We start from the raw sequence: 15,455 nt of genomic DNA, 5'->3' as shown, positions 1-15,455 counted from the left end.
AAGCTGCTTTCTAACAACCATAAGCTTATTATCCACTCTTTGGCCTTAACGATATGAAAAGCCTTCCTTTTGTTGGGCAAAAAGTAGTGACTGAAAATCCCATTCCAACTGTCAGAAGCCTGGGAGAAAGAGAGAGAGAATATATGGATGTCTATTTGAAAGAGAGATATCAAAAGAAACAAACTTGAAGGTTTCCACAGCACTCTCTCACAGTTGATGCTTAAGAAAATTTGTTTAGGATGACAATGAAGTCTAATGTAGCATAAGTAAGATTACAAGGTTAATGTTAAACAAGACAAACTGGTTTATAGTGCGTTAAATTACATGTTAAAAACCATACTTGAGAGGACATCTACTTGGATCCAAGATGAGGTAACAGGGACTGTATTTATCCTCCTGCTGGAAATAACTAAAAAGCAAAATAGATAACAACAGATAGCAAGCAGTGAGGGACAGTGACCCCTGAATGATGGAAAACAAAAGAGGCGAGCACTTTGATTTCCCCAGCTTGCTGCCTGGAGAGAGTTTCCAGGAGGCAATGTGGGGAGGAAGAACCTTCTCAGAGTTGAAGAGATGGAGCTGGGGAAATGGGAAGACCAGGCAGTTAAAGAGTTTGTCGTAAAACAAGTCTCAGTAATTTTAAAAGGATTCAAGTTTGTTTCTGACCTCAATGGAATTAAATTAGAAACCAATAACAGAAAGCTATGTGAACAAATTCCAAATACTTGGGGACAAAACAGCATGTTTCTAAATAGCCTGTGGGTCAAAGAAGAAATAAAAATAAAAATCAGAAAGTATTTGGAACCAAATAAAATAAAAATACAACATATAACATTTTGTGTAATACAGCTATAGCAGTACTTTGAGGCAAATGTACAACACTAAACTGCTTGTATTGGGAAGAAAGAATGGTTTCAAATCAATAACCTCAGGCTTCCACCTTAGGAAACTAGACAAAGAAGAGCAAATGAAACTGAAACTAAAAGTAAATAAATAAATAATACAGATTAAAAATCAATGAAAAAGAAAAAAGAAAACCAGCAGGAAAAAGTCAATAAAATGAAATATTGGTTCTTTCAGAAGACCAGTAAAATTGAAAAACCTCTAGGCAGACTGATCTGGAAAAGTAGACAAAAGTATCAATATCAGGAATGAAAAAGGTGACATCACTACAGATTCTACAGATATTAAAAGAATATGGGAGTATTTTGAATAATTTTATGCTAATATATTCCACAACTTAAATAAAATGAATAAACTCTTTAAAAGACACGAAGTATCAAAGTTCACTCAAGAAAAAAATAGATAACCTGAATCCCTGTATCTATTAAATAAATCAATTTTGTAGTTTAAAATCTTCCCACAAAAGAATAGCCCCAGATCATCTGACTGGGAAATTCTACCCCATAGTTAATGAAGAAGTAGTAACAATTCTACACAAACTTTCCAGAAAACTGAGGATAAGGGCATACTTCCCAACTCATACTACAAGGCCACCATTACTCTAATACCAAAACCAGACAAAAAGTTTAGAAGGAGAAGTAAATCACAGACCAATCTCACTCATGAATGCAAATGCAAAAATTCTTAACAAATTTTTAGCAAATCAAATATAACAAAATATAAAAAGGATATTGATTCATGACCAAGTGAGGTTTATCCCAGGATGCAAGGTTGGTATAACATTCAAGAATCAATCACTGTAATTCATCATATTAATAATTAATTTAAAAATATCCATATGATCATCTTAATAGATGCAGAAAAAACATTTTGACAAAATCCAACACCTATTTTGATAAAAACTCTCAGCAAACTAGGAATAGTGGAAGTTTCCTCAAACCTAAAAGGCATCTACAAAAACCTATAGCTAACATTCTTCTTAACGGTAAAAGATTACATGCCTTTCCCCCAAGACCAGGAACAAGGTATACACATTCACCACTATTCACCTTTGTATACAAGATTCTAGGCAGTGCAGCTAAAAAAAAAAAAAAAAGCATCCAAATTGACAAAGGAAGCAAACTGTCTTTATTCATAAACAACATGGTTGTCTATATAGAAGATCCTATGGCATCTACCAAATAAGTAAAGTATTAATAAATGAGTTTTACCCACTTGCACAATGCAAGATCAATACACCAAATCAACTGTATTCCTCTATTTTAACATGATAAATTGGAAATTGAAACAAAAAAATCACTTCCTATAGAATCAAGAAATATAAAATACATAGGGTCCCAAATTGACCTATAAACTCAATGTGATGCCAATCAGAAGTCCAGCAGATTTTTTTAGGAATTTATAAGTTGATTCTAAAATTCATATGGTAATGCAAAGGACCAAAAATAGACAAAAATAACTTGAAAAATAAAAATGAAGTTGGAGGACTAACACTACCTGTTTTCAAAATTATGTTATAGTAATCAATACAGTGTAGAATTAGTATAAAGACAGACAAATTGGCCAACAGAACAAAATAGGGAATTCAGAAAAAGGCCCTCACATATATGATTAATTGATTTTTGACATATGTGTAAAGGCTATTTAGGGGAGAAAGGATAGGCTTTTCAACAAATGGTTCTGGCACAACTGGATATCCATATCCAAGAAAATAAACTTCAAGCCATACATCATGCCATACATAAAAATTAACTGAAAATGGATGCTAGACCTAAATGTAAATATATGATTATAAATCTTTTAGAAGAAAACAAGGGTAAAATCTCTGTGATTTCTTTAAGTCTTTAAATCTGTAAGATTTCTTAGATATGACATCAAAGGCATAATCCATAAAAGAAAAAATCTGGTAAACTGGATTATTAAAATTAAAATTAAAAACCTCTGATTTTGAAAGCCACTGTTAAGAGAATGAAAAGACAAGTCACAGACTGGAAGACAATATTTCATATCTGACCATATATCTGATAAAGGACTTAAATCCATGATATTTTTTAAACCTATGAAAACTCAATAATAAGAAAACAACTCAACTAAAAAATGAACCGAAGATTTGAACAGATGCTTCTCCAAAGGAGACAAACAGATAAAAATAAACATATGAAAAGATTCTTAATATCATTTGTCATTACAGAAAAACTAAAATCACATTGAGACACTATTACACAACTATTAGAAAGTTTGAAGTTAAAAAGACTGACCGAAGGGAGCACCTGGAACTCCCATAAACTGCTGATGGGAACATAAAATGGTACAACCACTTTGGAAAACAGTTTAATCATTTTGAAAAAGGTAAAAATCCACTTACCAAATGTCCCAACTATTTTATTCCTAGGTATTTGCCCAAGGGAGATGAAACCATACAAGATTTTTACATGACTGTTCATGGAAACTTTATTACTAATAGCCAGAACTAGAAACAACTTAAATGTCTATCCAGAAGTGAATGGATAAACAAACAGTGGGACAGCCACACAATTGAATACTTGCCAGCAATGAAAAAAATGAACTCGATATGTTCAACAACATGAATGAATAATGAAATAGTTACACTGAGTAAAAAAAAAAAGCCAGACAAAAGAGTATATGCTGAATGATTCCATTTACAGAAAACAGAAAATATAAACTAATGAATAGTGACAGAAAGTAGATCAGGGGTTGCCTGGGTGCAGAGACAACTGAAGGGATTGAGAAGAAGGATTATAAAGGGGTACAAGGAACTTGTAGAGGTGGTAGGTATCTTTGTCACTATCTTTGTCATGGTGATAATTTTACGAGTTTATACATATGTTAAACTTGTCAAATTATGTACTTTAAATATGTGCAGTTTATTGTATGTCAATTATATCTCATTAAAGCTGTTTTTAAAAACACCGTTACTATTAAAACAGACTTTTTACACGCTTATTTTTTTCTGTACCATATATAAAAAAACTCTGATTCTGTAGATTTCAAATACAACAATTTAGGGGTTGTTATTTTCTGGGCACATAGATATGTATATCTGACAGGATTTTATATTAATCCTACAGATGTGAATTTTGAATATACAATAAGGAGAGCAACAGAGAACGTCTGGCCCATTTTCTTGAACCACATGAGGGTGAATACCTACACCTCATATGCTGGAGAGGTTTTTAGCTTCAGCTTAGCAAACCCATTAAGTCAGCGGTCCCCAACCTTTTTTGGCACCAGGGACCGGTTTCGTGGAAGACAATTTTTCCAAGGACCGGGGTTGGGTGGGGGGTGATGGTTTAGGGATGATTCAAGTGCATTACATTTATTGAGCACTTTATTTCTATTACTATTACATTGCAATATATAATGAAATAATTATATACCTCACCATAATGCTGACAAGAGGCAGAGCTCAGGTGGTAATGCGAGTGATGGGAGTGGCTGTAAATACAGATGAAGCTTCGCTCGCTTGCTCGCCTGCCGCTTACCTCCTGCCGCTTGCCTTCTAACAGGTCACGGACTGGTACTGGTCCATGGCCCAGGCGTTGGGGATCCCTGCATTAAGTGACAGAGTAAGTAGCCTCTTATAACAGATTTATCACTATGACTGACATTAAGCTGCATGGTGGAGTAGAAAGAACACAGGTGTGAGTTCAGAGGGAGACCTGGGTTCAGGTTCTGTCTTTGCAATTTACTGCCTCAGTCCTCACTATGAAGCCCTCAAAGGCAGAGGCCAGATGCCAAGTGACTAACAAGTGTCTGTGAAGTGTTTGCTGATCTGAACCAGTATTCCTCAATACAACTCTTCTTTTTCTCATGAAGACTCTATGTAGAAGCACCTAGGCTAGGAATGCTGGGGCTAGCTGGCAAATGAAGGCCATGTAAAGAAGTGGACTTCAACTTGATGCAGGTCAACGTCATCATCAGAAGTTTTCAAAACGAAACAAAAAAAACCTCCTAAGGTCCAGGTTCCACCACACACCAATTAAATCAGTTCTCCAGGGATGAATCTCACATCAATATTTAAAAAGTTCCAACCATGTGATTTTAATACATGTGAAGGTTGAGAATCACTATCCTAAACCCCAAGCCATTTTAGCAGCAATTTCAACCTGATCTCCATGATTCCAAAATTACTTTCAAAAATGAACTCTGTATCCTTGGGCTCCTGACTCTAACTGTGCTCCTGAGTCACTTCCTTTATTTTTCTCTTACCCTCTCTGGACAATCATAACGATTGTGTTTCCATCCTTAGAATGGACACCCAATCATTTGCTTGTTGGTCTGATTTGTGGTAATACTTCTGAAACATATGTGATTCATATTAACTCTATCTTAATAGCTCAGCAAGAAAAGTTAAGTTTTCAACAATTCTTTGGTCCCCTGGAATTGGGAAACTGGTCAATAGGCACCATCCCTCCCCAACTAAAAAAAATCTTGTATATGCTTGAAGGTAGTATCAGATAGACATCTTTCTGAGAAACTGTGATTCACTGACATTTCCTTATAAGCCTATTTTCTTTCCCTTTAATCCTTGATTAACTCATTCCAGTTTTCTCAACCACTATCTCTTTATTGCAAATACCACTTCAACGGCCTAAGATAGCATTTCTATTCCTCATTCAGTTTTGTATTTAAAGTCAATGCTGAAAACAATTAACAATGGCAGAAAATATGAATTCTGTGGTGGGCAAAGTTCTTGCTATTCATACTCCAAATGCAGAAAAAAATGGTACTTAACCATTATGAGAACTCATAAAAGTACTATCTACACAGAAGACACTTCCTTCGTCCTTTTAAAATATTTCGAGGTTACTCCAGCTAATAACAGTGTCAAGTATTTCTCTGGAACAATGAGACATCAGTATCTCACAACCAGCACCACTATAAGAGATGGAAAAGCAAATTATTATATTTTTACCTTCAGAGAGGCCTTCTCCAGTGCATTTGTTAATTATTAGTCAATCTCTCTCTTGTTGCTGGTGATGACTGCTTGTTAGTATACAGCCGCAGTGCCTTCTGAGGCTGCTGTAATTGAAGGTTTGCAAGAGCTTCTATAGCTGAGGCACATTCTCCAACCTAAGACAGATGTGATCAGCCTTGTTGTTAACAAGACTGAAATAACTGGAAATCTGTGATTTGGCTAATTGCAGGCTTCCTGGAAGTATCTTCATACAGGAAAAACTTTTGGACATCCTCTGAAAAATACCTTCCTTAACTCTAACTGCTTGGCAGCCCCATTCTAAATGCCTTGCCTCTCAAGTTAGCACAGCCCAGAGAAAGCAATCATTAAACCATTGAGTAAATAACCAATCTTTAAAAAATACTTAGAGGTAAGAACTAAAGTCAAATCGATTCTTGTGGCAGAAGGTATTAGCTTACCATTGCCTCTAGGAGGGTAGACTCTCTGGATCCAAAGGTTCAAAAATCCCACAGATGGAACTCAGCTCTTCATCTTTTCAGTGAGACATCAATGTGATCAAGCCCATATTTCCTCTGGTGCTCATCTCCCCTCATATCCTAACATCAGCACAAGAAATGACTTTGGAAGACAAATATACTTGCTTCCTTTGATACCTTTATTCCCAGTCAAGAGGGGTCCATGGCCTGGACCCAAACTTTAGAGGATTCTGCTCTGGCCTCCTCTGGTTGTACGGCAGCGCATGGGGTGAGGAATCTGCAGAGCACAGGGGACATCTTCACCTGATGTCTGTTCCCTCCAATACCTTTCTAAGTCACACTCCATGTTACCAGGGACCTCAGAACTTCCTGATCAAATAGTCCTGAGACCACTCTCAGGGCCTGCCTGTTTGATAAGAGGGCAGACCACCAGAGTGTGCACCTCTGGCCTGAGAGATGACCAAGGGCAGAGGTTTGTGGGAAGGTTTCAATACATGGAGCTTGGATGTGCAGGCTGTGCTGTGCTTAAAACCTTCCCAGGTGTAGGATAGAGCCAAAGGTGATAAGGGAGATGGGCTGTGCAGTGGCGGCACGTATTCCTACACTGCCATATGCAGCCTGGATCTCCAAGAAGTCCAGGAATTCTTAATGCAAATCTGAACTTCCAGATCTTCATGCACGATAAAACGGATTTTATTTACTGTCTGTTAACTTGATATACAACCTTAAATATTTGGGCACATTGTATATAGGCCTCCAATCACACTCTTGTCCCAGGCCCCCAAGTGTTAAGGTGGGCCCAGTTTTACGCAGCCCTAAAGAAACTAGAGAATAGCTTCTGCTCAGGATTTTCAAGGCATTCCATGTCAAATATCAAACAAGAGACCTTGCTGAAGTTTTGTGAAAGCAAATAATTAATATAAGATTAAAAATACTTGCCTAAAAAACTTCATAAAATGCATTTGCCACTTATCAGTTATTTTCTATTTTAAAACTCGTATGTAAATAAACATGCTATATTTCATGATATAGATCTGCAAAAGTCTATACATCTGAAAAGTCTATAAAAGTTCTCTAGAAAAATGAGGCATTTTTCTCACTGTCCTTAGAGTGGCATTCTCAAAGAAAAAAGTTTGGTCTTATTGTGTTTTAATGTCACAGTGTCTAACAAAATCCTTAATGGTTGATTCAAAACGTTGCTATCTGTTATGCATCAGGAAATCCATTCATATATTTATTTGTTTAATAAATATCTACTGATCACCTACTGGCACCTATGTGCCAGGCATTCCACCAGCTTCTGGGCATTTGATGTTGGATAAAACAAATAGGTAAGACGTAACTCAATACTTAATACTGGAGGAGAGTGGCAAATAAACAAGCAATTACAATATTTGACAAATGCTATGAACTTATTAGAAGAACACAGGAGGGGCACTGAACGCAATCGTGAACTGAAGGAAGGTTTTCCCAAAGAGATGTCAGTCAAGCTGAGTGCTGAAGTTAGCCGAGTAGGAGTTTATCTGGCAAAGAAGGAAATTAAAACATCTACTCAGAAGACTTCTAAATTCTATCGGACAGTGATACACAGGAAAAAGAGACAGAGAAGAGTATATTTGTTGACTGCCAAGCACTGTGAAAGTGCTTTATATGTATTAAATAACTGCTCTAACAAAGGCTGAGGGACGTTAAGCAAGTTGCTCCCAGTCATGGGACCAGAGAGTGGCACGGCCTGGATTCAAACCCAGGAACAGGACAGATTCCTCCCATTACATCAAGGATCACTAAACTGGAAAATCATGCTCAAACAAAACTCTGCCATATTCTTTCCAGTCAGTAAGCTTAGATCTTCTTTGAGAGAAGGAGAGAGGTATATCTACCAAGTGCACTTTAGTTTTAAATAGATTCCACTGCTGACAGTGTGTCAGAATGTGCCCAGAATGGCAGATGACAGGGCTGAACTTAACAGCTGAGATTTCCGTGTTCTTGACTCAGCGCTGTTGGGCATTGTTCATGCTCTGTATGGTTGCATGTGGTTCTTTGTAATGTAGAGTCATCAGTATTTTCATCTAAACAGACCCACTTTATCTCCAACCACCAAAGTGAGCACAAGGTGTCTGCTTCTGCTTCTTTGAAAGGCCACAAGTTAGAACCCATGTATATTCTGGCCTCACATTGTAGAATTAGTTTCTTCTTTACCTGTCACCATCTCAATAAAAAAAATAAACTTAGTAATGTAGGTCAAATTGTCAAAGAACCCACCTTTTGACTAGACAAGTAGGACGAGAAGGTATTTTTTCTTTCCAACTGCATAAAGAAATATTTTTTTTTATACAATTTGTATATATATAGCCCTAAGTATATGAGATATATATACAGATATATGTAAATATATATGCATTTTCTATACAATTGTATACATAGCCCTATATAATTTGGGGCTATGTTATGGTTCAAATGCTGCTTCTCAGAGGCATTCTTTTAACCCCACAGAACTGGAAGAGTTCTGAGGAGTTCTTTTTTTTTTTTTTTCTTTTTTTTTATCTAGACCTTTTCAGACCTAAAAGGTTAATAAGCTTATTTCATTATCCTAATTCTTTTTATTTTATTTTATTTTTTTGCTTTATAACAAATTTAATCAGTTATACATATACATATGTTCCCAGATCCCCTCCCTTTTGTGCCTCCCTCCCACCCTCCCTATCCCACCCCTCCAGGCGGTCACAAAGCACCGAGCTGATCTCCCTGTGCTATGCGGCTGCTTCCCACTAGCTATCTATTTTACGTTTGGTAGTGTATATATGTCCATGCCGCTCTTTCGCTTTGCCAGTTTACCCTTCCCCCTCCCCATATCCTCAAGTCCATTCTCAAGTAGGTCTGTGTCTTTATTCCTGTCTTACCCCTATGTTCTTCATGACATTTTTTTCTTAAATTCCATATATATGTGTCAGCATACAGTATTTCTCTTTCTGACTTACTTCACTCTGTATGACAGACTCTAGGTCCATCCACCTCATTACAAATAGCTCAATTTCGTTTCATTTTATGGCTGAGTAATATTCCATTGTATATATGTGCCACATCTTCTTTATCCATTCATCTGATGATGGACACTTAGGTTGTTTCCATCTCTGAGGAGTTCTTTAATCAAGATCGTACCTGGGATGAGGGCCCACTTGCTGAAAAGGCAGCTTATGTTCTGTACTCAATATCTGATTTTAGGGAAGGTGACTACCTTGCAAAATTTAAATTTGTTTGAGGTTAGTTAAGCTGGAGAAAACTCTTGAAGCTTTGATTACAAAGGAATGAACTGCACCCTACGTGTAGTAATTAGAAATAGCAATATAAAAGGTAAAGCTCTTTCAAACCAAGTAAATTGGTGTTTGTATAAATGTTTCCAACTACTGTCTATTCATTCACTCAGACAGGAGTAAGTATTATGAAGAAAAGTAAAGCCGAGTGAGGAGAGAGGATGACTGAGGGTGATGCCTTCTAGACTGGGTGGTTAGGGAAGGCCCCCCTGAGGAGGGGAAATTTGAGCAGACACCTGAATGTCATAAAGGGCAGGCTATGTGGGGATCCAAGTGAAGACAGGTCCAAGCAGAAGGATTAGCCAGAGTGAGGGTCTGGAAGCAGAAACAAGCAGTGTAGATTCAGGGAAGACAGAGAAAGCCAGCGTGGCCAAGGAAGTATAAGAGACAGAGAGAACCTTAGGTGAGGGGAGAGGGGCAGGTGCAGACAGAATTGGGGGTGGTGAGAGGCAGATCATGCAGGGCTCTGAATGTCACGGTAAAGGGTTTGGATTTTATTTTAAAGGTGGTGGGAAGCGACCCAATCTGATTTATGTTTTCCAAGAGTCAATTTGGCTGGGGTATGAAACACTGACCACAGGAGTGCAAGTGCTGAGTGCGAGGAGACCAAGTTTGGAAGCTACAGGAATTGTCCAGGAGATGCTTACAGACACTGAGGCGGCAGCAGGTGGGGTGGTGATACAAGGCACAATTTGAGAGGTGGTGAAGGTAGGGCTGAATGGACTTGCTGATGGATTGGTGATGATACTCGGGGTTGAGGATGTGGAGATATTGTGGTGTCACTAGTTGAGCTTGGGAGGAAACGGGGGAGTAACAAGCTTGGGAAAGAAAGTCAAGGGTTTAATCTTGGACATGTAAAGTCTGAGATACCTATTAGATAACCAGGAGGAGATACTGAGTAGCCAGCTGGATAGATGAACAAATGTATACTCAGGGGGAATCTTAGGGCTGAGGGTAAAAATTAGGAGATGGCAGCATAGAGATGGAATATAAAGCCACAGTCTCTGGTGAGATCTTCCAGGGAGCACCCAGGAAGAATGTAGACAGAAGAGGGAGGAGGGGTGAGCCCTGAGTTCCAGGGCCTTCCAGTCTAGAGCTGGGAAGAGGAAGAAGAGATAGCAAAGGAGACAAGAGTACGTTGCTGGTGTGTGGGGAAGAAACCCAGAAGAATATCTTTTGGAAGCCAAAAAAAGAGCATGTTTTAATAAAGAGGGAAGGTGTGATCAGGAGCTGCTGAAAGGCTGAGTAAGAATACTAATTTACATAAAAAGAAAACTCTTAGAGAAATATTAAACTAAAATGTAGGGGCTCTGTAGTTATTTATGCGGAAAAAGAGGCTTAGACAAGATTATGATTCCACAAACATTGAACAGTCTTATCATAAAATCCAACATTTAATCTAAAAATAATGTGACAATTTTTTCATTTCATGTCTAAGTCAAATCATTATGCTGTATACCTTAAACTTACATAGTGCTGTATAGCAATTATATCTCAATAAAACTAGAAGAAAAAAAGAAAAATAGTGTGACTAGAAAACAGTTCTTATGTTGACTAGAGGCTTATCATACAAATAAAGCAATTAACCCAAATGCCAACCAACAGCCTCCTTGAAAGGCTACCTATAGGTGGGAAAGATTTCTTCCTACTCTGAAGAATTTTAGCTAATGCTGTGTGAGTTGTGTTGAGGCAAAATATAAAAAAAGTAGGATCCCAAACTTTCATAACTGTGCTAAGTTCTCCTTCTGTCAAAATGCCTCATCACTGATAAGTCTGTATCATTATTACAACCAAAATTCTATATCCAAGTAAATGCCTCTATGTTCCATATTGAATGTCAGCATGATATGCATTTCTTGGCCTCTCTGCAGACATTCTGTGAACTAGTGACTTTTGTGTAGAGCATTCCCCCCTTGAATGATCTGGAACACTCAAAACTAAGGCTGGCTTTCCCTTACCACACAATATGCCCTAAATGAACTATATCCACTTAGCTGGTATACATTCAAACAATGTGTTTAGGAAATGTAAGTCAATAGTAGTGTAAATAAAACATCATTAAAATTTAAAACAGCAGCAGGCAACAAAATAATCCAAAATCTAGTCCAAGTCAAACTATTAAGTTATCCATTGCTCAAATGCCCCTCCGGTCATGTGAATAATCCATAGTTCTACCATACACGTGACTTGATTATTTAATCAGCCTCTAAAATGGGGAGGGCTAAGCACAGAGTAGACATTCAAACAACAGTTGAGTTGTTTTAGAATGAAGATGTGCCTTTGGAATTTTCAAGTAAGCTCTACTATTTGGGATTCAAATTCTAATTGTTTCTCATAAAAGGCTTGATCAGTACCAAAGTGGGGAGACAGTCTCAATGCATAATGATTGAGCTCACCAGTTTTTTAAAAATCCCTTAGCAACCTAAACTTATGCAATTTAATTTTCTTGTCATTGCTTTCCCTATAATATCAAAAATGATGCTTTCTTTACTATTTCAAACTCATCATAAAATTGCTAAAAATCTGAAATTCAATTTGTCACATTACTGCTGATTTGAATAATGGCTGAATAAAAGACAGGAAACGCTGAAGCAGCATTGATTTCTAAAACATTTTGCACTTTCCTCCTCCATCCCTGTAAAGTAAAGCTCGGATGCTATGCACAATTACACAAGAAAATCAAGAAAGCCATTACATTTAGCATTTTGTCATGATCATTGTTACCATGGCAAAAAGTGGGCTTAGTTTAGCACATCTGCTACGGGAGAGGTTCACTGGCCTTTTGTAAAGCTGAGTAACAATATAATGCCAAATTCTGTAGGCTGTCACTGTTTTTTTCCAGGGTAAGAGTACTGTCCACAGATGCTACTGTCTCTCTCCTTAATGATCGGACCAATGTCATCTTATTATTGTATTCTTACAGTTGGCCAGTGACCGAGGAACACAGTTAATCTAGGAAGGTTACCCCTTGACCCGCCTTCTGATCTAAGGGGTAAAAAATATGTGGTGTGAAAGCTTGGGACTCCAATAATAGCAAAGGCCAAAGTTTCAACAGTTGTACTGTAAATTACAATAGAGTTGTGCTAAAAGTAGCACAGATTTAGATGTGAGAAAGACAATGCACGATAACTAGTTGTACCCATAGTTACATTTTCTCTGAGTATCAGTTTAGTTATCTGTAAAATGGGAATAAAAGTAACTTTCTTGTGAGTATTAACTGAGATAATCTGCAGGCCCAGACACATGGTGGGTACTCAGTAATATGGCATCCTCCCCCCTCCTCCAACACCATCCTTTTCTTAACCACTGAGATCTCCATGCCTTTGGGAATGTTGGTTGAAGTTGGTAGGTAAACTATTTTCTACCACTGGAAGGTAATTTGTTTTGATCTTTCATATCGTTTGGATACTTCCCTCAGAGAGCTGAGGATAAAATATTTTTTTAAGATCTGACAGAAAGCGTAACTTCCACATCAAGAGGATAAAAGTCAGTGTCAATATCATAATATATATCACATCCTATTTTTCATATTTTAAGTGACACCAATATCATCACTGTAAAATGGAAAATGACGTCTACACTAATTTTGACATTATGCAGAGATTTTTCGTTTTAAAAAATGAAGCTACATTATGAAAGCAAAGAAGTTGAAATTACCTGAAATGAATACATTAATCAAGTCTCGGTATTTACTAGAAACAAAGGCTACTAGCATTTTTACCAGCTAAACAAAATATTTTTTTCTAATGAGATTTCAGCTGAGTATCGTTTATCTTAAGATAAAAATAATGGGGCCTTACCTATTCCAGTAGCTCCAGAACTGGTCATGCAGGTAGGCGTGGTGGCTACATTCATCGCCAAATGAGGCTTTGCTTTCAATCCAGTGAATTATGTACCCTTCTACAGCTAAGGGACAAAGCATTACTAATATAGAGCAAAGGGAAGGGAAAATTGAAAATTTTGAACTCTGTCTGGGTCTCTCTATGCTTCACATTCATGAACAGAGGCTTAGCCCTCACCATCATCTATGGATGTAATTATAAAACAACACATCGTATATGTTCGTAACAAAGAACATTTATGCTACAGTCACATCCCTTTTATTTTCATCATTTACAAAAGTCTCTCTCCTATTCTGAGACTGCCTGTATAAGTTGACAAGTAATGTGAAAGCAAACCAAGTGAGCCTGGCTTTTCAATAGAACCCTGTGTTAAAAATTCGGTACTTAGAGAAATGACTTGAAAATGGTAACCAAAATGTCTTTAGAACACATGTTTATTTCTCAAATATACATAAAAGTTTTTAAGGCATAGGTTTCTTCTAAACCTATAATTTTCTGCTATTTTAAAATAATCTTTTGCAATTATTTCACACTTTTAGATACGAAATTATCAAGCTAATCTAGATTCTCTGGTAACATTTGCTAACATTAACACAATTTTTCAAAGCTATGGGAAAAACACATCCCTTTTCTATATAAACAAATGCATAGCAGAGTTTAAGGACTTACCAACGGGTACTTGTAAAATAAAGTCTGGTGTTTTGTCATAACCCTTTGCACGGAGCTGATCTTCATCTACAGGATGAACAAATACTATTACTTATCACAGTATTCCATTAACAAGACAGCAATATAATTGCTTTTCTTTCTTAAAAATGTGTAAAAATTACTAATGCAGTCATACATATCATTCTTATATATGCAATGCTGTGTCGGAATAAATGAACTTTCATAACAAACTGGAAGCATAGATATAAAAATGCCTCTTTGTCCCTTCTGCATTTTAATGTCTTTATTATAAACATCATTAATTCAAGCTGTCATACGCTACCTTTCTTATAATTGAAGATACTCAAAATAATGAAGTATACTTACTGATTAAGAGAAAAGCCTTCTACCACCATGAATATCACTAATGTTATCAAGCCAATATTGACATTTGCCTTTACAATTATAAAACAAATGCTTTCATTAAAGCAATTAAGAAAGTTTAGTTTCAATTAGTGAAACTATTCCTACATACAAGAACATAAGAAAGAGACAAGGACAGTGAGATCCCTACAGAGAATTAATTACCCTGCTTAATACCTTTGGTCGGCTATTGTTTCTGGCATTTACCAAAGTTTTACAACTAACAATATGTAATTCTGAAAAGCAAACGGGCTTTGAGATTTTTTTCTAAGTCTGTTCGATTTCTTGATCCTCTGTAAATATCAATGAGCCATTCAGAAGGAAAGGAGGCAGGAAAACAGAGTGCTTGACAAAGTTGGAAAAAAACTACTTAGGTGCTTGGTTAAAAAAAAAAAAAAGTCCTCCAATATTTTCTAAACGCTGTCCTTGACTTCTAACGGCATTACAGTGTGATTCTGAAATGAGCAGTTCTCTGTTAGATTTTGGAGTGACCTGGTCATTCAATTCCAGACATGGCTTTCTGTCTTCACCCAACCTCAACTAATGGCCCAACCAAGTAACAAGGAAGGCTGTGTGGTCTCTTAACACCTACTGGGCTGTTGACATTGTCATGCATCCCATTCGCCTTCTTGCATCACCTTTGATTAAAATTAATGGCCCATTCCCAGTTGTTGGGTAGCTTATTTCCAATCCATTTATCAGGCCAAGACAGTGGTTTCATGGCCAATGTTCAGAAACTCTGTTTTAGAACACTTCTGTGTACATCCTGAAAGGTCAGCATTTTAAATGTAAATAACCTTTTAATAACAAGGCACATATTTAAACTAGATATTTAAATTAAATTTGGTTACAGTTGTTATCCTTTATCCAAATTTTGAAGGACTGATGCTAGAATTTGAAACAATCTCCCCTG

At 36.9% G+C, this 15,455-nt stretch overlaps 1 protein-coding gene across 5 annotated transcripts in view; it reads right to left on the bottom strand.

Annotated features, from left to right (window-relative positions):
* The window catches only part of CDIN1 (CDAN1 interacting nuclease 1), a 222,339-nt gene that overhangs the window by 90,291 nt on the left and 116,593 nt on the right, over positions 1–15,455 (bottom strand). The window contains exons 9-11 of one of the 5 annotated variants that reach the window (XM_060098281.1): positions 14,141–14,206; positions 13,430–13,553; positions 6,413–6,438 (exon numbers count right to left, since the gene is read on the bottom strand). In XM_060098281.1, the coding sequence (XP_059954264.1) occupies positions 6,432–6,438; positions 13,430–13,553; positions 14,141–14,206 (197 nt within the window). In that variant the 3' untranslated portion in view covers positions 6,413–6,431. Of the gene's footprint in view, positions 1–6,412; positions 6,439–7,798; positions 7,842–13,429; positions 13,554–14,140; positions 14,207–15,455 lie in introns of those variants that run through there. The other 4 variants (XM_060098282.1, XM_060098278.1, XM_060098280.1 and 1 more) reach the window with 4 other exon arrangements.

The sequence above is a fragment of the Mesoplodon densirostris genome, chromosome 4 (assembly GCF_025265405.1).
Source record: "Mesoplodon densirostris isolate mMesDen1 chromosome 4, mMesDen1 primary haplotype, whole genome shotgun sequence".
Taxonomy (NCBI): Eukaryota; Metazoa; Chordata; class Mammalia; order Artiodactyla; family Ziphiidae; genus Mesoplodon; species Mesoplodon densirostris.
This window is presented reverse-complemented; position numbering and strand designations above follow the sequence as displayed.